General features: G+C 50.1%; 1 protein-coding gene across 1 annotated transcript in view; it reads left to right on the top strand.

Annotated features, from left to right (window-relative positions):
- The window catches only part of foxo3b (forkhead box O3b), a 32974-nt gene extending 10402 nt beyond the window's left edge, over positions 1-22572 (top strand). The window contains exons 3-4 of the mRNA XM_068341913.1: positions 17947-19418; positions 20081-22572. Of these exons, the coding sequence (XP_068198014.1) occupies positions 17947-19389 (1443 nt within the window). The 3' untranslated portion in view covers positions 19390-19418; positions 20081-22572. The remainder of the gene's footprint in view (positions 1-17946; positions 19419-20080) is intronic.
- The last annotated feature ends 1119 nt before the right edge of the window (positions 22573-23691 follow it).

Raw genomic sequence — 23691 nt, 5'->3', positions numbered from 1 at the left:
GACAGTAAAACAAGCTAAGCTAACATTGCCCTATCTGGTGTCGTTCTCCTTGGAGCCAAGGAAGTTTGACTCTGTAATACTAATCAACTGTTTTTTGTTTTTTATTGATTGTCTAACTCGGACTACTGCCACCTGCTGGTGTGGAGAGTTATTTCTTTTTCTTTACAACAGTTGTCAGTCGTTGCTGAGCCTCCTATCAGTTTTCCAGATGGGAGTCAAGTGTTTTAACCGATAAGTCCACCAACGCTATTGTAACTTTGACTCGCAAGTAGGGAACAGGCGAGTTGGGACTTTCTGTCCGTGAACAAGCTTCCAGTTTTTATACTTCCTGTCACCCTGGGATGAAAAACTAGGCCGAGTTTCAACCCGCATTAGGAGGTCAACGCCGATCTGACATGCTGAACTCCTTCCTCCTTATCTGTTATCGTTTACGAGGCCTCGGTAAACCTTTGTGTTTGCACACCTGGGTTTTATAAGTGAGAGTCGTGGGGAGGTGGGCGGGGGGTGGGGGTGAAACGGGTTAGCAGATATAGGTCGATCTAAGAAACGCACTTCTTTGTGTTTGTATTTGCTGGTGATGTTTGAGTCAGATCAATTCCAGTTTGGTTGAAATGCTGACTGGGGGTGTGTGTGTGTGTGTGTGTGTTTGGTGGGGGGGGGGTGAATCCCAACTCAAACGCCGGTCTTGGAACCCGGACAGGACGCTTCCTGTTGGACCTTTTACCCACAAACCTACAAAAGAACGCAGAGAAGCACTTCTACTTTCTCCCACAGATTCAGCCCTGTTGAAATTCGACATGCGAGTGTTTGCACGTGATCTAGACGGCATGCTAAGGATACGCTGGCAGTGTCGCAAGGTTGTCAAGTTGGGAACAACTCAGCATAAAGGAGAGAAAGTGAAAAACCCATTGGAGACTTAGGGGGAGGGGTGTATCCTAAGAAAGATAGCGAGTCGGGCAAAGGTCTTTAGGATTGTTCAACCTCTTTGGAGATAGGCAATCCACAAAGTGCCTTAAGGTTTAATATATCATCCCTTCAAGATATATAGACTTTAACTCTGCACATTTGCAGATTAATTGCAGCTTCCTGCAAATTAAATTATGATTTTTTTTTATGCACACTTGCCTTTTTCAAGGAAGGTATCAAGTACAGAATTAATTGCTTTTTGCATAGAACCACAGACACTGAGTCAGCAACTCCTCTGCAGACTTGCAGCTCGCTGCTAGCCCAACGCATGTCGACGCCGTTTCTTTTCTTTGCTTATCTTTGTTCTTCCATCACGTGCCGTGTTTTTTTTTTTTTCCCTCCATCTGATGTGGGTATCTGGGCAGAGAAATTGCCCCGCGATGGAGTTTTGTGTCTGGTACTGTGCGTTTGGCTGCTTATGGGGGCATGAAATCGCTCCAAAGCCCCAGGGCACACGGTCGCGCCGCTCCACCCAGACGGAGTCTTCCTCCTCTCTTTCTCTCTCGTCTGCCCTCGTATCTCCGACCGTCTTCCACCCATCGCAGTTTTTTCTTCTTCTTTTTTTTTGTGCAATTCTTCTCAACTTTTGTAGCTCATCCCTCCGTTCCCACGGCGACCTTCTTCCCAAAGCGGCGCGCCATCTGTCCGTCAATCAGTCGGTCCCTCTGCGCCACCGAGGAGAGTAACCGATACCCGGAGAGCCGGTGACCTCAAGACCCCCAGGGGTCTCAAAACGGTCCCGCATCAAGGACGGAGTGCTGAAGACACACACAAAACAAACGCTCCGTTCTTCACGCACACGTGACGTGAAAAACAAGCGCACCCAAGACCTCGAAGAGTGGGAATAATTCTTTCATCCGCACTTTACTCCAGGCCTTTGAGTGTGAAGGGGCCCTGGCATAATGAAGGCTTTGTGTCCACTGTGAGTGGGTCGGCTCTTGTGTGTACTGTAGTACTATCCACGGGGGGGCGGGGCTGGTGGGGGTGGGGGGCGGCTTGGCCTCAGCTGTTGTTCAGATCCTCGCTTTCCCTCCACGGGCAACTTTCCCTCTTTCTTCCCTTTCTGGAGGAAGCATTCGGGTCAGGGTGAGCGGGCCTCCTCCTCCTCTTCCTCACTCTCCCTCCGTTTCTTCGGCGTGCCGGCGGTGGGGGAGGGGGTGCGTCCAGCGTAGGAGGCTCATGTGATTTGGCTCGGAGGGAGTCAAGTGAGCAGTCCCACCCTGTTACTATCAACGCCGCACCAAAGAATCGTACTCATGAGAGTGGAAACGGAGAGTTTGACGCTTCTTCGTCACTAATGCGATATGCAGACGACTCTTTGCTGTTCGTCCGTGTTCTCGCTCAAGATACACCAACAGGAAACTGAAACCGATTATTAAGCGAGCCTCGTTCACGCCAAAAAAAAAGTTCCCATTGTCCAAAGGTGCAGTGAACACACCACAGGAGTTGTAGGTTCCTTCTGTCTCCTCATTGGCTTTTAAACTTTCCAAACACGCTTGTTTCTTGTTGGTTCTGCTAGCTTGGGAGTTTCAGGTTAGCGGTAATGAATTCTGTGTTAGCGGCCCCTTTAAGAAGGTAGTCATGTGACCGAGGCAAGCATCTCCACAAGATGTGGAGGAGAGAATCCACTCATTTAAACCAAACATCGTTCAGAACCAGATCGGATCGAGCGCTCGACGGGTCGATATCGGTCAGGAATCCATTTTCGTACGAGCGCTCGACTCGGCGTGTGCATTATTCATGATGACCCATCACCCCCCCCCCCCCCGTCGGCTCTGGGGCGAAAAACGGGGGGCAGGGGGGCACCAAACTAGGACGTCCATCGTCAGGCAGACCCGGTCTGTTCGCCGCCATCCTCGGGGATGGATTATCTCTGGGCAATGACATCATCGTGTGTTTAAAAGGCTTTTAGCCTGATTAATGTCGTGTGTGTGTGCACACGCGTGTGCATGTTTAATGTGTCTCTGCACACACTCAGTGGTTCCAATCCCATCTCGTCCTCTAGTGCCAGGCTACAGCGTTTCGTCGGACCTCTTCCTGGCGCAATCTGCGGTTGGTCGCGCGTCGGTTCTTTAAATACGGGTCAGTGTGTCTCACGCTGCCCCGGTTCTTCCTTCGCTTTGCCTTTCACGGCTTTTTTTTTTTCTCTCCAGGACGGTCAAGCAAGTAGAAGTGCATTAAATATAAACCCTTACGTAAAGGTTTCCTGACTCGACTTGGCTGCAGGTCGGACTTTTCCGTTCTTCCTGTCGCCCGGGTTGCCCTGGCGTTAACATCACGCCATCACAAGGTGTTGGCGTGGGATTATGGGAGTTTCCCCGGCGTGTCGGACTTGAGACGACACCAACAGTAAATCTTTTATTGGCCGTTTTTGGTTCTTTGGAGTCGTAACTTTTTTCTCAGTGAATTTCTCGATGTTCGTCAATTACGGCTAAAAATGGACCTAACGGCTCGTTTCCCTCCCGCCAAAAAAAAATAAAAATTGGGGGTGTCGAGGAATGCGGTGCTTTGAGGGTTCACCCCCATGCTGACCGACACCCAACCGAGTAGAGGGAACGCTCAAACCGAGTTCAAGCTCCAGATGAACCACCAAAAAACCATCGAGAACATGAGTTACGCTCGGGTTTGGGACGCGGCACCCGTCTAGTCTGACACTTCTGATGTTTCCAAGGTGGTGGGGACTATTTTCAAGCCTGGGGGGGGGTAGTGTTGGTCTGTCCGGCTCAGGAAAGGCTCGCCTGGGCCTCTGACTGGAAAAGGAGATGGGCCAAATATGGGCCACTAATCCGCTCCTTAGCATTAGCCAGCGTTAGCCTTCGTCTGTCTGGAGCGTTAGCGGCGTAGCGCTAGTGTAAGGAGTCTCCCTCCCCCCCCGTCTCCCCCCACGTCTCTCTCATTCTCTCTGCCCCCTGTATGATTACTGAAAACTGTACGGAGACAGCGCAGGAGCGCCGCGGAGACCCAACGACGCCATTGGCCGGCTGGCACTCCACCCCCACTCCTTATTGGCTGCAGGCCTGAGTGTAAGATGCAATCAGCTGGGTGGAAGCGTATGTAGGTCAGTGTGCAGCGGCGTGAGCCTCGTCTCTCCCCGTACCCGTCCCCCCCCCCCTCCGCCGTGAACCGGCTGTCGCGTTCATTGGCCGTCGTCCAACTTTCAAAGAGAGAGAGAGGGAAGGGGGGAGAGGAAGGGAGCAAAGGTGGGGGAGGGATTGGTTTTACTGGGGGCGCCCTGTTGCACTCAGCGGTGCAATAGCACGCCGTTCCTCAAACAGGTTGCATGCTGGGAGTTTTCTTCAATCTTGCGTTTTGATTGCGTGATGGAGGGACTCTCTTTCGGACGCCACCCGGACTCCTCCCACACAGGACGCGCCGCTAATCTAATCTAACCCCACTTAGTGGGACGCGGCGATAAGACCCCCACCCCTCCGCCGGCGTACGCCGGTGAATAATTCATGCTAACCCAAATGTGCAAACCTCCCCTCGCCGCGGACGTCTGCCTTGCAATCTGAGTCTCGCCCTTTTTTTTTTTTTTTTTTACCCCCTCCTTTCTTTTAGTAGAAAACCTTCATTTCACGCGGCGGAGGCGGCGGCGGCGGCCGCAGCTCTGCTAACGCGAGCTAAACGACATTCCTGCCTGTCTGGCTGCTTTAAAACCTCGTCTTCATCCGACTCTGACCTGGCGATGAACTCACCACAGAGGATGAAGATGAGTCTTCCTCGTCCGCCCGCTGGCGTTCTCGCTGGGAGACTGGGATGTCGTCTCAAAGATGCGGCATCCAATCAGAGACCTCCTGATGACATACATGCAGCTTGAAAGAAGCTAGTAGCAGTTAGCGGCTAATTCAAAGAAGAAGAAAATCATCCAGACGCGCTGCAGAGCACAAAAACCCGACAACATGAGCGCTAATTTCCTCATCCGAGGTCACATGATGCTAATCTGTTAGCTTTTAGCATGGTAGTCCATGCATCTCCCATAGACTTCTTTAAATCTGCCACCGACGTTAGCATATCGGTGTGATGATGTCACAGCACGAGGTTGGCAACCAGAGGCCCCGCCCCTTTGTTTTTATTTTAAAACCAAGCTGGAGATACAATTTCCTGTTCCTACTCTGCATGCTAAGCTAAGTTAGCTTCATATATAGCAGACGGATGTGAAGGGAGCAGCACCGCTTCTACTCCTCTGGTTATTTCAGGTGATTTGAGGGTGACGGCGGCCGACCAGTCACACAAACCAGCGGGTCAAGGTCGCAGGAAGAGGTCAAACGCGAAAAAAAAAGGTCATGCATGAAACCCCTCCTCCTCCGCTACCAGTTGCGTTTTATCACCCGCCTCCTTCATGTTAGCCTAGCGTGACTAGCGTGTGTGAGCACACACATGTGTGTGTGTGTTTTTTTTATTAGCAAGTGGAAGCCGAGGACTGCCTGTTCTTTCTTTCTCCCCCTCCCCCCCCCCTCTCCGGTTTACGAGGCCTTCGCACACGAGCTCCGGGAGGATTAGCCGACACGCCTCCGTCGGCGGCGTCGAGCGGCGCCTGCGAGCGAACGCCGGAGCCGTCTCACACGTCCTGAAAGAAATCGGAGGTGGAAAAACAAAAAGGTGGAGAGAGAGAGAGAGAGAGAGAGGGGAGTGGGGGGGTTGAGTGATTTCTGGAGTTCTGGCCGGCGGCCAGCCCCCACCACCAAACAGCTTTTGTGCAGAAGAGTCGACTCAGAAAAGGAGCTTTCAGAGAAAAGAGGGAGATGAGAGAGAGATACGGGAAAACAGAGGAGGAGGAGGAGGACGACAAAAGGCAGCTGTAAGGGAGAGAAAAACCAGGGGGGGGGGCAGGGGGGCCCATTCATGAGCTCGTCGTCCAGAACCAGATCCTTCTGATCTGGTTCTGACCCGTGTTTCGTCTTAAATGAGTGGATTCTCTCCTCCACGTCTGTCTCTGAGTCACTCTTGGAAGTTTTGGAGATGCTTGCCTCGGTCACATGACCCCCTTCTTAAAGGGGCCGCGAACACAGAACACATCACTGCTAAACTGAAACTCCCCATGAGAGACAAATGGTGTGTCGTTACAAAGACGCTGCTAATAAAGTTGATACAAACTGGATTCACGTTTATTATTATAGTGAGAATAAAACAGTTGTTCCGTCGTTTTATTTAATAGTGTGTACAAATTTCCCCACAAAAGAACGATCCATGAAAATATTGTCAATCCGGTACACACACACACACACACACACACACACACACACACACACACACACACACACGGAGTAGGTGTGTGTGTGCTATTAATAGCGGGGTAACACAAATACAAAATGCTGTATGTGGGGAAAACAGCTGGAGGAGCAGTGAGGGGGGGGGGGTTCAGTGGAGGCCCCTGTTCACCTGACCGTGTGTGTGTGTGTGTGTGTGTGTGTGTGTGTGTGTGTGTGTGTGTGTGTGTGTGTGTGTGTATTGTCATGTATGAGCACTAAGCCAGGAGCGCCTGAGAGCGCCGGGACAAAGAGGAGGATGAAGGAGGGCCCCTCATGTCCCCACTGAACCCACTCTACTCTGGGGAGGGGGTAGGGGGGAACGGGGGCCCCGGTGCCCACGCTGGTACCCCTGAATAACCCCGTCCCCCCAACCCCAGTGGCACGGGGGTATTTAAGTTCACGTCAGGTTGGAAATAAACACAGAGAGCCCACCGTAAGATCCAGCCTGTTGGGGCTCCGCTAATGAAATTCCATCAGTCGCCATGGCGATGGAGTTCACTTCAGGAGGCGCTGAAAAATGATGATGATGATGATGACCTTCAGTGTGTGAACAGAAACACCGAGTTTAATTTGCTCCCCAGTTTGAGGAGCGACGGAGGGAGGCGGGCGGGTTGGAGGAACGGCGGGGGGGGGGGACAGCCTCAGTGTGGATCAGGTGTGTGGCTCGATGACCAATCAGAACGTGGCGTTTTGTAAACACATAGAAATACCGAACAATAAACAGGAACGGGCCGAACGGCGCCCACGAGGACGTGCTGACGCGGCGGTTTTGGTTGGACGGTGACGTCATCGTCATCACGTGTGATGATTAATAGGCTTAACAGAAACGCAGCTCAGCACACACACACACACACACACACACACACACACACGTTTCTAATCAGGCGTAATCATCAGCGACCCGGGTCACGACCCCGGTGGCGTTCTTATTTGTGTTGATGGCTTTGCGTGTGAACGGCCTCTGTTGCCGCGGCGATGACCGGTCGGAACACGCCGATCCGGATTCCAGGTCGTGACACCTGACCCACCGGGAGGCGTGTCTGACGTCAGGTGAGCATTCTGGCCCCGCCTCCAGTGGTCATCCCCACAATGTGGCGCCAATCCTTGTGCATTTTTATGGGCGTGTTTGAGGCAAACAAGGGCATTGTGGGTAATTCAAATCAGTAAAACCGGACAGAACCTGGAGTTCTGACCTTAAAGCGCGCCTGGGGGAACATCAGGGAGGAAACGCCCGCCGGGTGTTGGCGTGGAGAAGAAGAGCGGGGAGGAAAACAAACTCCTGCCCTCCTTCCTTTTTGTCTCAAAAGCAGGAAGTCATGTGACTCCTCAAGGAGCACAGCTGGGAGGGGCAGAGGAAGAGGCTCGCTGTTGCCGGGGGAGAGCTCTCCTGAGGTGTGTGTGTGTGTGTGTGTGTGTGTGTGTGTGTGTGTGTGTGTGTGTGTGTGTGTGTGTGTGTGTGTGTGTGTGTGTGTGTGTGTGTGTTTGCCTTGTAAAGGTTACGATCTGCCCCGTGTGAAGGCAGCACCTCCTTCCTCGCTCCAGCTGGTGTGGAGGAGGAAGAGGGCTGACAGGTCTGGAAGTGCTGAAATCAGCAAGAATGAGACTCACACACACACACACACACACACACACACACACACACACACACACACACGCCAGAGGTACTGGGTGTGAAGTGAAGCCACCTATTGATTCTGAGAAAAGGAAGAGGAAGTCCAAGAGTCGGTTTTGCACGAGAGTTCTGGACGTCAGCTGACAGGAAAAACCTTGAATATAAACCCCAGACGCCGACGCTGAGTCATGACTCAACGCGCTGCGTCAGGTTTAAGGTTTAAGTTCGACTTTTAGATCAGACTATCTTAGCTTTTTCAGCTAAGGTGGGCGGCAGACGTCAAATCTGAACTGGTGAACCCTCATTTGTTGGTTTCCCCATCCTGGATACAAATAATAGAGCGGATATGCTAATTTTCTTAGCTATCTTTTGGCGTTCATTCTTTCAGCATCACCATGACGACCGTTTCCTTTAACCATCAGCATCACAATGGCAGGAGTCCTGATGTAAATCACAGCGTCATCTGCATATCGACCAACATTTTACATCCAAAAACGACATAACCTGCTCGCAAAAGTCCGTTAGCGTTTTGCTGCTACGCATCAGTCGAGGTCTCTGATCTTGTTTTTCTTCTACTCGGCTTCTTCTGTAAATGCTAACATCTGCTAGCTGCTATTGATGTGGGAAATGTCGCATCCGCGGTCCCTGAACCTATCCCACCTCGTTCCATCCGCGCGTCGACTCTAGCGCCGTCGCTACCTCGCTAAAAACAAAAGCAGGAAAGTTGTCGAGAGGTCGACGGCGATAGCGCCTGGGTGCTACCTTGTTAGCTGACAGTCTGAGCTCACTTCTCACTCCTGGCAGTGCAGCGTCGCAATCCCAGATCGGAATGAATTCGCAGATAAAATTCCAGTTGCGATAAACATGAATTTTTCCGCCGAGCGTGCAAACGGCTACAACATATGGCAAGAATCAGAGGTCTGGGGAGCATGTGTGCGCGTAGTGTGTCTGTTTTTAGCGCCGCTGGAGCAAAGCGCCCCGTGAGCAACACGCAGGGCCCCCAGCTAATCCGGATCAGATGTGAACGCCACCAAAACTTTAAATATAAACACAAATAACACGCTGGGAAAAAGAGGCGTTCGTCACGCGCTCCCAACCGTTTCGCGAGCTCAAGTGATCGCCGTCAGACGAGCTAATTGGACGTTTGACAGGTCACCTGTTTGATTGAGACTGAGTCAACCCCTCCACGACCCAAAATACCGCTGAGTCGGCGTGGCTCCCGGAGGCGCCGAGCGGGTGGTGTTGTGGTAACAAAAGAGACGACACACCCCGGTGTCACGCGCACCAGTCAAAAGGTAGATGACACATGACATAGGTGGTGGTGAAGGTGTGTGTGTGTGTGTGTGTGTGTGTGTGTGTGTGTGTGTGTGTGTGTGTGTGTGTGTGTGTGTGTGTGTGTGTGTGTGTGTGTGTGTGTGTGAGTCAGGATGAAAACACGAACAAAGCCGATGGGGAACCGGTCCCTGGCTCCAAGCCTGACGATAATCAGAAGGGGCAGTTTAATTAAAAGGGACTGTCGGGTGTTGGCGGTGGAATGCGCCCCCGTTGGAGGTTCGGTGTCACGTCAGACTGGGCGTACCGGATTGGCCGACCCTCGTCATGTGACTCCCGGACCCGGAGAACCTGGATCTCGTCCGTCTTTGTTAATATTCTGATACTCAAGAGACGAGATTCACCGATGGTGTGGTCATGTCCTCACATGATCTGGTGACGCATTTTGAGATGCTTGCCTCGGTCACATGACTACCTTCTTAAAGGGGCCGCTCCGGCCGCGAACACAGAATACATTCGTGCGAAACTGAAACTCCCGAACTAGCAGAACCAACAAGAAACAAACATTGGCGTGACGTTTTGAGGACGCTGCTAATAAAGTTGGTACAAACTGAATTCACATTTATTATTATATTTAGAATAAAACAGTCCGCTGCGAGTCGCATCTTTTTATTTGGTTGTATTTTTCCACCACACCTTAAAATTTCGTCCGACGTTAAAAAGTCAGGAGACGAAATCTCACAACTACCCCCCTGAGGGTAAAGGAGCTATTTTCGCGTGGCACCTCAACCGGTTGTCGTGAAACGTGTGTGTGGGCGGAGCCTGAGGCTAAACGTACGTAGGGTTGTTGGCTTTAGAGGAGGTTCGTGGTCGTCGCTCCAGGACGTTTAACCCCTGAACCCGTCGCCAGTCCAGGTTCTTCCTCTTCCAAAGCGTTGTTGTCTTTCCCGATAATTATCAATGATTCTACCCTTCCCCCTTCCGTCGCCGTGGCGGCGGCGCTGCTTGTACCTCATGGAGATGTAATTAATCATGTGGACACCCTGCTGGTCTTAATACTGAGGGTGTCCTCGCTGCTGCCCGTCTATATCCATCTCCCTCTCGCAGCGTGAAGGTCTCTTTAATCCCCTCTCCTCAGCTCTGATACATACCAGCAGGATCATTCGATGCCCCTTCCCTGTCTTTTTTACCCCGCACATGCTAACCGCACATCGCCACGATATCGGTCTTTGCGCGTCTGTCATCGACAAACTCGGAGGCCGGGATAAAAACGACGGCCGTCGCCGGTGGATCTATTTCTAGACGGCTGCTTGCCGGAATAATTGGAGTTCTTAAAACGGGCAGGCGGCTCGTCTCCACGCCATCCTTGTCACGCCGCGGCTAACGATCCTTCGACCACGCCCCGCAGACAAACTTTCATTCCACTCAGCAAATAAACCAAACATAATAAGGGCACGATCCCTCTGGTTGTATTCATCCACCGACTTCCTTCATTTTTATGGGGTTACAGATTAAAATCGCAATTGTCTTGTTGTATTCTAGTAAGTTTTTCAAAAAACCAAACTTTAGATCCAGTGGTCTCTCCACCGGTAGAAGGTATCCATGAAGACCTTTGTCGTCTTTATTTCTGGAGGTACGACTGAACATCTTTAACGATCACCGCCCAAACTGCATCGCGAACACCAAATACAGACTTATTTTAAATCAATAGACGGCTAATTCTGCTACCTGAGATTCGAAAGTCTCTCATCTTAGCAATAGCCACGAGCAAAAGTTCACGGAAAAGTGACAAGGCGGAACCGTCTTCCCGTTTAGGAGTCGGTATCGACGAGAGTTTGTAATTTGCTGCTAATCCAAACAGAAATGAAATCTGTTTTCCTAAGGCGTCGTCCACCGTGTAAATTATGGTTACAGGGCTGAGACTTTAACTTTGAATGAGGTCTGACTGGATTTCGGGAGCATGGGTCTAACTAGAGGCGCCGTTCTTGTTAACACTTTAAATTTACTCAAATTCTCTGATGATGTTCCGTCAGTTTCATTTACTTTTCTGGGTTGAGTCAGAACAGGACTCTTGATGCGACTCTAACGGCGTTACAACCTCCAACAAGGATGTTTTCATCTCACGCAAGTCCATTGGTCGGTTTATTGGTTGGGTCGTCAGCTAGATCGCACGAAAACGACTTGATTTAGCTCATTACAGCGGTACCTTTACTTAAGAAATTAATTGGTTCCGGAAGAAACTTCGTAAGTAGAAAATTACGTAAGTAGAGACGCGTTTTCCATGCAAATGCCCTAATCTGTTCCAAGCCCCCCAAAATTCAGATATAATGTTTTATAAAGCATAAGAATGCATCAAAACATGTAACAAATATATTTTACGATTAGATTATTACACAATAAATGAGACTTGTGCATAACGTAAAAAACAAAGAATAGAGTAAAGAATAAAAATGACGGTCATTTACCTTTTAACTACTGTCCCCATTGTTTTTTACCGCCTTTGGTTCATGCGCTCCTATTGCACCCGAACAACAGAGTCTTAGCCAATGGGATGCCAGGATACTAGGTAATAGCCAATGGCAGAGCAGCTATGAGAATGTTGTGTTCAGGAACCTGTGGGAGCTGAGAGTGTCAGCCCATAGTGTATTTTTACCTTTCGTAACTCAAAATTTCTTTTGTAACAAGAGGCAATATTTTCCTGTTGAGGCGTTTCGTGAGTAGAAAATTTCGTATGTAGAAACATTCGTAAGTGGAGGTACCACTGTATGTCAGCAGGTTTAGGTCACGTGCTTCAAGAGTGAAGCAAAAAACTGTGTTTTTTGGTAGATCCAGGTTCTGGTATCAGGTCAAAAACGCACTGAACTCTATTTATTCCATTTAGTCTTGAAGCCGTGGAAAACAGCGGCGGTGAGTAATCCCGTTTTTATTGTAATTATAACGTTGAGCGTTCAGATTAAATAAGGGGCTGCACGCCCTCCTCCTCTGGCTGTAATTACACCCGGGGGTCATCGTGGGTATTGTTGCATATTTACAGGATTAATGTGATGAATGTTAATGTGGTGTTACTGCTAAAGCACAACAATCCCATTGGGTGGCTACGTGTTAGCTTATCTGTTAGCGTGAATTGTTTACCAGAAACTAAAATGCATAAATAATTGTGTTGTGTTTGGACGCTGTCGCCGCTGCGAGTCTGCAGCGAATGAGTTATGTTTGGCTTTGCTCAGATGTTTTCAGTGTTCCTGTGTGTGTGTGTGTGTGTGTGTGTGTGTGTGTGTGTGTGTGTGTGTGTTCTTGGCAGGCGCATTAGCGCTCTAGCTTAAGGACGCCGTGTCCTGGAACTGGGGTTGATGGAGCACAGCAGGGATGTCCTGTGTTGTCCCAAAGCAAAGCGTGTGCATCCGTGGCGAGCGTCGAAAAGCCTTGGCGAACAAACGCCGACAGCGTCTTCTTCATGTTTGTTTCCGTCTTTCAGAACGACGCGGTTTGGCGCTGGTTTTCCCTTCCTAGCTTCTTCCTCTACCATTTGTCAGATAAGCTTCCAGGAGGCCCGGCGATCAAAACGCACTGACCTCACGAAGCCTTTCTGGGGTAGAGCGAACCGTGCCTCCGCTCTGGCCCTCCCTGATTGGCTGAGGGAGGTGGGATGGGTTCACCACCTCGAGCTGAGCGATTGGAGAAGATAAGAGTCAACAACACAGGACAGGAGAAGGGGGCGGCGTCGTAATGACAGCGAACGCGGCGGCGAGCAATTCTTGACGTAAGACCGCCAGCTATTCACAAAAACCAGGAGAGGAGGCTGAGAATAATAAACAGAACGAGGTGTAACCAGATTCCCCCCGCCTCAGCGCCAGCTCGCTGTCCAGGGCAAACTCATAAATACAAGTTCAAACACACACGAGCTGAGAGACACCCGGCCTCTGGCCTGGAAACACACATATGATGGAAGAGAATGGAATGTTCTGTCTGCCGTCCAGAGCTCAGGGCGGCTGGAACCTGGACCCGTGTTTTGGTTCGTATAAATAACCGTCCAGACGAGCCGCTTATTTATAACCCGGATCAGGTGTGGAGAACGGCATGTCGTCTGCATATCGACGTACGCTCAAGTCCACAAATGGATGGAACTGATAGATCCTCTGATTTATAATATGTAGGTGTGAACATGAGCGACATTAGCTCGGATAGCCCCGCCCATCAGACCCTCTAAAGCACAAGTATCCAAACTCAGGGCCTGGGCAAAGCATGCTGGGACAGCGATTAATATCTGGGGCATCGTAGAAAGCTCACAGACAGAGATCAATTACTACAAAGCGCTGGCAGCCAATGAGTTAACCTTGTTGAATTCGTAGCATTAGCATATAAAACATTTTACATTCTTTCCCTAACGCTAACGCTAATGCTATCCGTAGTCGATCGCCGTGCTTGTCTTCAAGCGCGGTCGCCGTTGACGATAGCCTCAGATTAGCGCTGGTTTACATAACAGGCTGATAACGTGTGGTTGTGTTTGGCTGGGACACACACACACACACACACACACACACACACACACACACACACACACACACACACAGTGTGTCAGTGGGCGGGAACACACACCAGAGGTGTGAAGCTCAGGTCACGGAACTAATCCAATCACAGCAGGGGAAGCAGATCCCTCTGGGTGGAAGGGGGGGGGGGGGGCGCTAACATACATGAGGTGAGCACTCTGACCTCGAGGCACTTTGACCTTTGACCCGGCGACGCCGTAAACTTCCCTCCTCCGTTCCCTGGCGTGTTTTTTCATTCGCGTTTCCTCCCGGCTGAAGGAAGGTTGGAGTCCTAGCGGAATGGAACCGGCCCGGTTCAGACGCTGTCGCTGGGTGATGAAACACACTCGCAACACCGGGAGACCCTCCCTGTTCTGCACTGCCTGGCTACGCAAACCACTTCCTCTGCACCAATCACCGCCGCTGGAGCCGGGACGGCTACAGCCAATCAGAACGCTTCCCTCAGAAACAGTGGGACCAACCGCAGGAGTGTTTCTGAGTAACCTCAGGAGCCCGAGGTGTTCGTTCCTTTACATTCGTACGATGGGATTTACATGAATTCTGATATCTGACGTCTCGCCGACGCGCCTTCAGAAACCACCGTAACGAGACAAAGAGATTCCTGACGCGTTACTGACAGAGATTAATTGTTCCCACATGTTACTGACAGACAAAAAGGCCTCTGTGTTCCTGCAGCTGGTGCACACACACACACACACACACACACACACACACACACACACACACACACACACACACACACACACACACACACACACACACACACACACACACACACACACACACACACACGCTGAACGCTGCTGAACCAGGATAACCAGTATCAGAAGCATTTGAGCCACCATCCTGGAAAGAAGGGGTTAATGATAGTAGAATAGTATTATTATAAAAATTATCAGGTTTGGTAAATAATAATATTAGAAAGGTACATAAACAAACAAACAAACAAACAAAATGAGGTTTCCTTTATTATTAAAAACAAGGTTTTTTTTTAATTCCACCAGGAAGAAACTGTTCTAAGTGGTTACTATGGCGATTTAAAGGGACAGTCACACATTTAATTAGTTCGATTTCTGCTCACTTGAGGTCGATGCGCAACAACGATGTCCAGATGATAAGAAAGAAGCTGCTGATCGGGGTGCGTTCCCTTCACAGATTTATATTTTTTTAAGTCTGATCATAACCAGTGGTTGTGTGTTGTTGTTTTTTAAATCTATTCAACCTTTTGTCTGAATGAAACAAAATCATCACGGCCACCGAAGTTCACCACTTGATGGATTATAAACTCTTTCATTTTATGCAGAACTGATTTACGGGTCGGACTGGGCAGCGTCCCAATCCTGTTAGCACGAGGTCGCCCCTTGTTTCCCCAGCCGTGATGGGAAGCTAATGGAACCAGCTGCTGGCTGCGGCTCCACGTTTGAGCCAATGAAATATCGTGTTACTCTTGGCCCGGAGCGTCCCAGTGTTCCTGTCAGGGTCCAATCCCAATCCTGTTTGTCTTCGTTTTTTGGTGACAGATCCCAATCTGTTGATCGAAATTGCTCAGATAAGGAGAATTTCAAAACATTCACTGGCAACAGAATCGTTACTCCTCGGTAGGTTGATGTGTTTTATTTATCTCTCGTGGCTCGTCGTAGGAGTCATGAATCAGAGCTTTGCCTCACTGACCTGTTTTTATTAATGGACTTTGGGAATACCCCTGAGGAGCCGTATGGAACCCTACCCCACTCACACAGCGGCGTGTCATCTGCAAACTCGCAGAGCGCACACAAATAAAACATAAAGCAGTCGTAAAGAGAGAAAAAACACCAGAATGGATTCAGTTTTCAATGTAACACCCACGAATTGGAGGTTTTGAATTGTTTTCATTGGTTGTGATCAGCGTTCAATATGTTTGATTGGGTCTTCGCCAAAGCGCCAGGACGCAGCCGGTTCCGGTATCTCCGCTCCAAAGCTCGTCCAGGAGGCGGGGCTCAAACCACCAACCGTCGAGAACCACAGTCGCCCATGGGCAAACCGGTTGCTATGGCGATGTCACCACGACGCCAAATTAAGTCGCATCGCCTGACTCCTTCCGTTAGTCATAATTACTCTCCTGTAACCCTCTAGAGACCCGCCCACTGTTTGCTCCGCCCCTTGAACAATGTCTGTTGGTAAAGGCTCCGCCCACATGCAGTCATCAACAAAATTGCAATTTCTTGTAAATCTTGATCCACGTTAATAGGTGAGCTCCATTACGGATTTGTTTAGAAAAAGGGGCATGAAGTGAGCTCAGTGATCCAGATTCTGCGGATCCAGAATCTGGATCCGCGGAGGAACGTTTAAGTGACGGACAGGGATGGATGGAGCGTCCAGGTAACAGCTTCCAGCCCAGGACGGAAGGAAACTCTTGTTCCATTCATTCAGTTTTCCTTTTCCTCCACAAAGTCGACCTTCTGCCGTTATTTGAATCTCGCTGGCAGCTGGAAACATTTAGCCGGCGTGTTTGTAGAATGTTCTGTAATGACGGCGTTACGTCATTCCTCCAGAGACGCTGGCAGAGGACAAACACCGGTCCCTCTGGTTTTAGCTTCTCGTCTTACCTCATTTCGGTGAATAGACACACACGGGAAACGTCCATTCACATAATTACCTCTCCGGCTTAAAGAGATAGTCGACTCAAAAAATGAAAATTCATTATCGAGTCGTAAGACATCTCCAGTTTGGGATCGAGTGCTGTCTGGATGATCTCAATGCTGATGGGCTCTTGAGACACAGGTGCACAGGAACTTGTACAAAGATATTTTGCCCCTCTGCATCTTCACCCGGCACAGATTTGCATTTACAGTACAGCTCGTGAGGAATAATGAAGTCTCCAGAGATCCCCAAGTGTCTTCACAAGATGCTGATTGTACACTTTTTAAACTGAAACGGTAGCCACTATGTTAGGGGGCGCTGTTGTCGAGTCCGTCTCCAGACTTCTGGAGACTCTAATCCCACCGGGAAGAAGGTCGACCCGGACGGAATTGTCGGGAACTCTAGATGGAATATAATATATGTTCTGTAGGAGGACAACATGGAGGGGGGGTTGTGTGTGTGTCATGGATGGTGGTTGGGTTGTTTATATGGGAGAATACAGCATAGCAGCCGGAGTCCCTCAGGGCCCATAAGAACTGTGTGTTTGTGGAACAAGAGAAGCTGCGGAAGAGGAAGGGGCCACGGAAGGACCGGCAAGGTCTAGGCATCAAGATGGATTGAACGAGGCCTCGTAGCACCTGGGGCGCAAGCAGGGGGGGTGCAGTAAGACAAATTAAAGTTAAAAACCCCAAAATATAGAAGTTCCAGGAACAGTTCCATTTACTTGTGGCTGAAATATAACCCAATTTCTAGCCATCGATCTAAACTCCCTGTTGCCCCACGGTCGAAACTTCATCAGACGGACTCAAACATACCCAACCTACCTAGAAATGTTAGCTTATTAACATTTCTGGCTCAAGTCTGACCTCATTTGAATGATAGAAGAAAAGAACAGATGACAGTAACACAACCTGCGACATGGACTACAACTACGACAATGACCCTACCATCCACTAAAGAAATGGGACGGACTACCCTACAACGAGTGTCAGAGTTGGGTCGGGAGGTTGTGACGGATGCTCCGACATGAGTTCATAACACAACAAGAAGTAAACGATGTAAACAAAGCCAGACAACAAGTCAGTCAACAGTCAGTTAACGCATTTGTGCATCTCTGAGCAGTGAATAACACTCTCGGTCGGTCATGTGACCCGGTTCTCCCCCTCCCAATGAGCCGCAGGGGTTCGCACAAGGAAGGAGTGCTGATCAATACACACCAGCCAACCCTCAGACACGCACCGACACACACAATTCGATACAGAACACACTCTGGGAGCAACACAGGGGCTCTTTTGTGCGTGTCATTCATAATCGAGCAGATGCTCGATTATAGACCACCATCTCACTTTTCTCTTTTGTACCAAAACACAAAGGGTTGCAGGGGGAACAATGTAGACGTCAGTTCTAAGTGTTGCTGCCTGTCAGTGTCTTTTTGTCCGTATTTAGTGGATGAACATTCTAAGTGAAAGGATTTGCGTTGTTTGTGCGTCTAATTGCGTCTGACTGTTTACATCTGCAGAATTAGTGGTAGTGGGTGGTTTGTGGACGGTGATAATGAGGGGTATTCAATGAACGCTCTAAAGGAGGAACACAACAAATCGATATTAATGACATTGATCGTTTGAGCCGATTGTTTCGCACACACGACTCAACCGTCTTCCCTTTTTGTTCTTTGTGGTTACAGAATTCCATCCGGCACAACCTTTCCCTCCACAGCCGCTTCATCCGCGTCCAGAACGAGGGAACGGGGAAGAGTTCCTGGTGGATGATCAACCCGGAAGGCGGGAAGGGCGGAAAGGCTCCAAGACGCCGGGCCGTCTCTATGGACAACAGCAACAAGTACACCAAGTCCGCCCGCGGTCGAGCTGCGAAGAAGAAGGCGGCCCTCCAGGCAGCGGCGGCTGCCGCCAGCGAGGGTGGCGGCGACAGTCCGTCAGGTCTTTCCAAGTGGCCCGGGAGTCCGACGTCACGCAGCAGCGAGGAGCTGGACGCCTGGACGGACTTCCGCTCACGAACCAATTCCAACGCCAGCACCCTGAGCGGTCGCCTGTCGCCTATCCTTGCCAACCCGGAGCTGGACGAGGTGCCCGACGACGAGCCGCCTCTCTCGCCGATGATCTACTCCAGTCCCGGAAGGGCGCTGTCTCCGGGCAAGGCCACAACCAATGGGAAGGCTGCCCCGGCAGAGCTGCCGCGCCTGGCAGACCTGGCAGGTACGATGAACCTGAACGACGGACTCACGGACGACCTGATGGACGAGTTGCTGGATAACATCAACCTGGTGCCGACCGTTTCAGGGCAGACAGCTCCAAACGGTTCCTCAGGGTTCAACTTTGGGTCCAAACCCAACGGGATAGGTTCGCCTTCCCCAACTTCCTCGCCGTCCTCCAACACTTCTCCCAGCGGCGGAGTTAACGGATACGGTAACTCCATCTTTGGCCCCCACACGGCGGGCTCCTCCCTACGTCCGTCCCCCATGCAGACCATCCAAGAGAACAAGCAGACCTCCTTCTCCAGCATCAGCCTGTCTCGCTTTGGAAGCCAGACATTACAAGACCTTCTAAACTCTGACAGCCACAGCCACAGTGACGTCATGATGACCCAGTCCGACCCGCTGATGTCACAGGCCAGCGCTGCCGCCGTCATTTCCCAGAACTCTCGCCGCGGCCTCATGCTGCGGAACGATCCTGTCATGACCTTTGGGACCACTGGAGGACTTCAGGGCAGCAAAGGGGAGATGCTGCAAAGTAGCAACCACATCCAGAGCTCCCTGGGGTCCTTAAACGGGGGTCTGAACCTGGCCAATGAGGCTAACGCTCTGGCCAACGCCAAACAGCAGCTCCTGCTCTCGCCATTGGGAGGAAACGGGTCCTCCTCCATGCAGATCGACACGTCCATCTTCCTGAACGGAACAGTTAGCAGCAGCGGAGGGATCTGCCAGGACCGCTTCCCCACCGATCTGGACCTGGACATGTTCAACAGCAGCCTGGAGTGCGACATGGACTCCATCATCAGGAACGAGCTGATGGACGCCGACGGCCTGGACTTTAACTTTGACTCTCTGGTCAATATGAACGGCGTCTTCACGAACACCAAGCAGACATCTCAGAGCTGGGTACCCGGCTGAGGGGGTCCAGGCGGAACTGAACAGAGCAGGTGGGTCTTTGTGAATCATAGTGAGTCGTGGTATTTTTGTAAAGGTTATCGTGTTTGGATGTAGGAACGATAGATCGACCGTTTGTCTTGTAAACTCAGAGTAGGACAGGAAGTACCAACCGGTACTTGTACCCCTTTCCTTTAAGAATAAAACCGTAAATGTCTGCAAAGTCATCTTTTCTACGTAGAAGTTGGCCTCTTGAAGCTCCAGAAGGCGTTGGGCAGAATTGCCAGAACGGAAACTGAATAACGCCTCGTCAAAAAGTGCTTGATAATGTTGATCTACTGTTGATTTACTGTTAGAAAAGACACGTTGTCAGAACTTTCCATTTAGTCCAGCCCCCTCACTGACTTCTTTCCAAACCCCTTCTGTGTGATCCGATCTCCGCTGATGACCAAAGTCATGTCGTACGGAGCAAAAAGCCAAAGTCCGACTGAGAATCCCAACACTGTTCGGCTTTTGTGACGTTCAGGACCCCAATTTTGCATTGTCTTGCAGCTTTGCAAGGACTCAACATCAGTCTGTCGCCAATCACACTAGAGCAATCCCGGAATAACTAAGTTCTTAATGTCAAGACTAGCGTTTTTCCATCGACGGCGTTCAGTTGGAGTCTGACTCTGTGAACTTTTGTTTCTCACCTTGTCATTCTTCGTCTCTCCAGGTGTGAAACGGATCACGCGAGAGAAGATCAGACACACAACATCCTGTTTGCCAAACCTGCCATCAGCACAACGTAGAATCCAAACCCTTGTGTTTACAGACGAAGACTTCCTCTCCAAAGCTCTACCCTCACACCGGCGACCCGTGAGCCGTCTGCCAGACTCCAGACACGCTGCACGTCAGCTTCCTGTGAAACACCGACGACGACAAATCTGTCAAACTCACAAACTGTAGAATTATGCAATTCTTCTTTGTTGCCCAGTCTGTCGATATCAGAGGGACGGAATTTATCCAAAAAGGGGTTCCAGGTGGAATCCAACGACTCAACATCAGGAGCCAACGGCACTGCAGTTCCTGTTGTACGCAAACAAAAAAACAAAAAAAATTCAGGAAGTGATGTGGTGTAAATGTGTTCCAGTGGTATCCTGGGGTCGTGTTATGTTCAAAATATTCTCCTTCTGTTCTCACTTAGTCATTTTAAATGTTCAGTGTTTGTTTTTTCTCTGTTTTCTGCATCGTACACGTCCGTACGAAAGGAAAACGACGAATCCGCTACGCGTGCAGAACGCGCCAAAACCTTCAGCGGAATAATACGAGAATACTTATCTTTTTTTTTTTGTCTTTATCTAACTGTAAAAAAAAAATTAAAAAAAGACTAAAGGAAGTAAATCTCATGGATTTTTGTACATTGCAGGGTAGTTGGGATGGTGGGGGGGTAGGGGGTAGGTTTCCCTGGCTTCTCTGCATGCAATGCGGCCAAACGTATATCGATGTCCCGGGGAGTCGCGAACGTTTCCACGCCACAACAGGTGCTATGAAATCAGTGTTGAGTTCCGCCCCCGACGCCGCGCCACGCCCCTTTGGTCGACGCCCACTTGTAGCGCGGCTCATTCCTCCAGAAGCCATTTGTTTCTAGAGCGCAACGATAAGCTAACTGTATATTTGCCAAATTACTTGAAACAAACAGTAGGATATGCTGGCAGCCAAATCACACACACACACACGCACACACACACACACACACACACACGTGTAGACGTTACAGACGGGATTTTTGTGGGGATTGTTATGCATAATCACTCAGGGGGGGTTGTGGGCGGAGGGAGGGGGCGGGGTCACATTCTAATGGTGTTTCAACATTTCTTGTTAAAAAAAAAAACGTTTTGTGTTTGTGAACTTCTTGTGATCTTTGGAACTTTTTTTGGGGGGGTGGGGGGGGCTTCGAGACAAAGAGAGGAAGGAACCCCGCCCCCTTCTTGTCGGACTCGTGACACGCCCATCACGGACACGATCGGTGCTCCCCAACGGCGGCGACGACGATGTCCCGAACACGTTTATCTGTGGAGTTTCTTTTCACCCCCACCTGGATGTCGTAAAGCCCCGCCCCCTGCCACGCCCTGGTGGTGCATACAGCCGACTGTATGCGTGTTTGTATTTATGCATTATGAATCGTGTGAAATGCATATATCCTCGCTGTTTGTGCGTATATACTCACGTCGTACTTGAGCCTTGGTTTTTGTGATACCTCTGAAGGTGAAACTGAAGAAACGCCAGGAAGAGGGGAACACTCTGGTGGGGACGCCGCATTTGTCGTCGCGCCTCGCGAAGCCTTTCTTTGTATGGAAGTGTTTACCCCGCCCATGTATAGTAGTGTACAAATATGTGTGTGTGTCCCTTTGAAGGCCGAGGAAGAGGAGTGTGTGTGTGGTTGGCTCATGCACGACCTAGCTTAACCGCCCTCAAACGCCATTGGCGCTATCGTCCCGCGCTGATGCGTTTAATCCGATAAAATGGAGTTTGGTTGATCAACTCGCCTCCAGATGCACGAGATCCCAAAGTAGCGTCGTTTTTTTTTTTTTTTTAGCTAAAAGCTCGACTGAAGCAGTTGTGCAACTTGCGCCACGAGACGAGATCGCCGTCGCCCTACGCTAACGGGTAAACGCCGCGACACGCAGCGATCGACGCTTTCCCGACTTGTCCACGCTAAGGGTTTTAGCTTAGCTTAGCCTTTAGCTTGGTTTATTTTGGTTGTTTTTACATTTCAGTCTCCTTTAGCTCAGCTTTGGGACTACTTTGTGGACTCAGAACCTTTACGTAGCGTTCCGCCGGCGTCTGGTCGAGTAGATTATAATTAAACGTTCATTAAACGGTGCTCCTTAGCTTCATTCATTCACTCGTGTCTGTTCCTGCGGTCGTAGCCAACGCACATCCTCTCTCCTCGTGCCCAAAACACCGGAACGCCCTCCGGTGAACGAACAGAGGAGGCGTACCACTAAATAACCCCCCACCACCTCTGGAAGGTTCCCTTTCATCACCTCCTCTTGTCCATCCTCGTTTGGCCCCGGCCGGCGCTCCTACCAGCTCTGCCCTTTACTAATCTTGCTTCTTCTCGACTTGATGTTAGTGGGTATTTTTCCTGTGTATTCCATTTTTGAATTGTAATCTAGTTTGTATAAGAAATGGTGCGCATGTAAATAAAGCTGGTGAGGCTCCACGTGCTCTGCTCTCCTTGTTTTTCATGCTGAAGTACATAAAGTAGAACCTCCAGATACGAGTCGTGATTCAGGACACCACCACGTGTTGGCGGATGGATACGACATCAGTGAGACCGGATCTCGTTCTGGTTGGTGGACTAAAGACGTATCTCGCGTGTTCTCCTGACTTTTGCGTTTCTTTTCATTCTTTTTCATTGTTTACATAACTTATATATAATTAATTATACACAGGTAAAGTCTGCGTGTTTATTGGTTGATAAAAACATGGGTTTTTTCCATAATTTAGGGGGTTTGGAGCTTTTTTACAGGCTGGAACGGATTAAAATGGTTTTATTGATTGGAAATGTTTAACTTATGACCTCAGTCACGGAATGGATTAAACTCGTATCTCGAGGTTTGACTGTTCATGCCTGGGAATGGGGGGGCGGGGGTGTTAATAACAGTGTGTGTCTTGTGAACAACAACTTTAACCTCACGCTCCTCAGAAGATTCAGGAACAAAACAACTCCTCGTCCTCCTGGAGTTCCTGGAAGTCGTCTTGCACAACGTTCTCCTTATGCAGCGATAAACGGGAGCAGACAGGCTGCATCCTCTCTGAGCGCCGGCTTGTTGCGAAACATGAAGGGGGGCGGGAGGGGGGGGTCACTCGCATACTTTAAATGTTCCTCAGGCCTCCACGCCAAACAGCTGACGCCGCTCCTGTCCTTTCAGACGGACACAAACACTTTCTCCAGGGTCAAAGGTCACGCCTGTTCTTAGAAGTCAGGTTTGCTCCAGCCAGGGGAAAGTCAGGCGTCGTCTCGCCGTCGCCGCCGTGTGGCGGGGATGTGGTGGCGTTAACGACGTCCTGCTAAACGTAGCACTTCAAATCTAGCAGGAGATGCTAACTCTGTTAGCTTCCAGGCTACGGGAAAGAATTTAGCTTGGGAGTTCAAACTTTGATGACGTTTCGCTCTGAAGCTCCTGAAGCGTTTTGTGGAAGAAGAATCTGTTAATCCACCTATCAAAACCTAGTCCCTGTCTGGAGGCCTGTGTGGGCGGAGCCACAAACACACCTGAGGTGATTGGACTCAGGTGGACTGAATGAGTCTGAATCAGAGTGAGGAAGAGGAGGAGG

Source organism: Antennarius striatus, chromosome 19 (assembly GCF_040054535.1).
Source record: "Antennarius striatus isolate MH-2024 chromosome 19, ASM4005453v1, whole genome shotgun sequence".
NCBI classification, from domain to species: domain Eukaryota; kingdom Metazoa; phylum Chordata; class Actinopteri; order Lophiiformes; family Antennariidae; genus Antennarius; species Antennarius striatus.
This window is presented reverse-complemented; position numbering and strand designations above follow the sequence as displayed.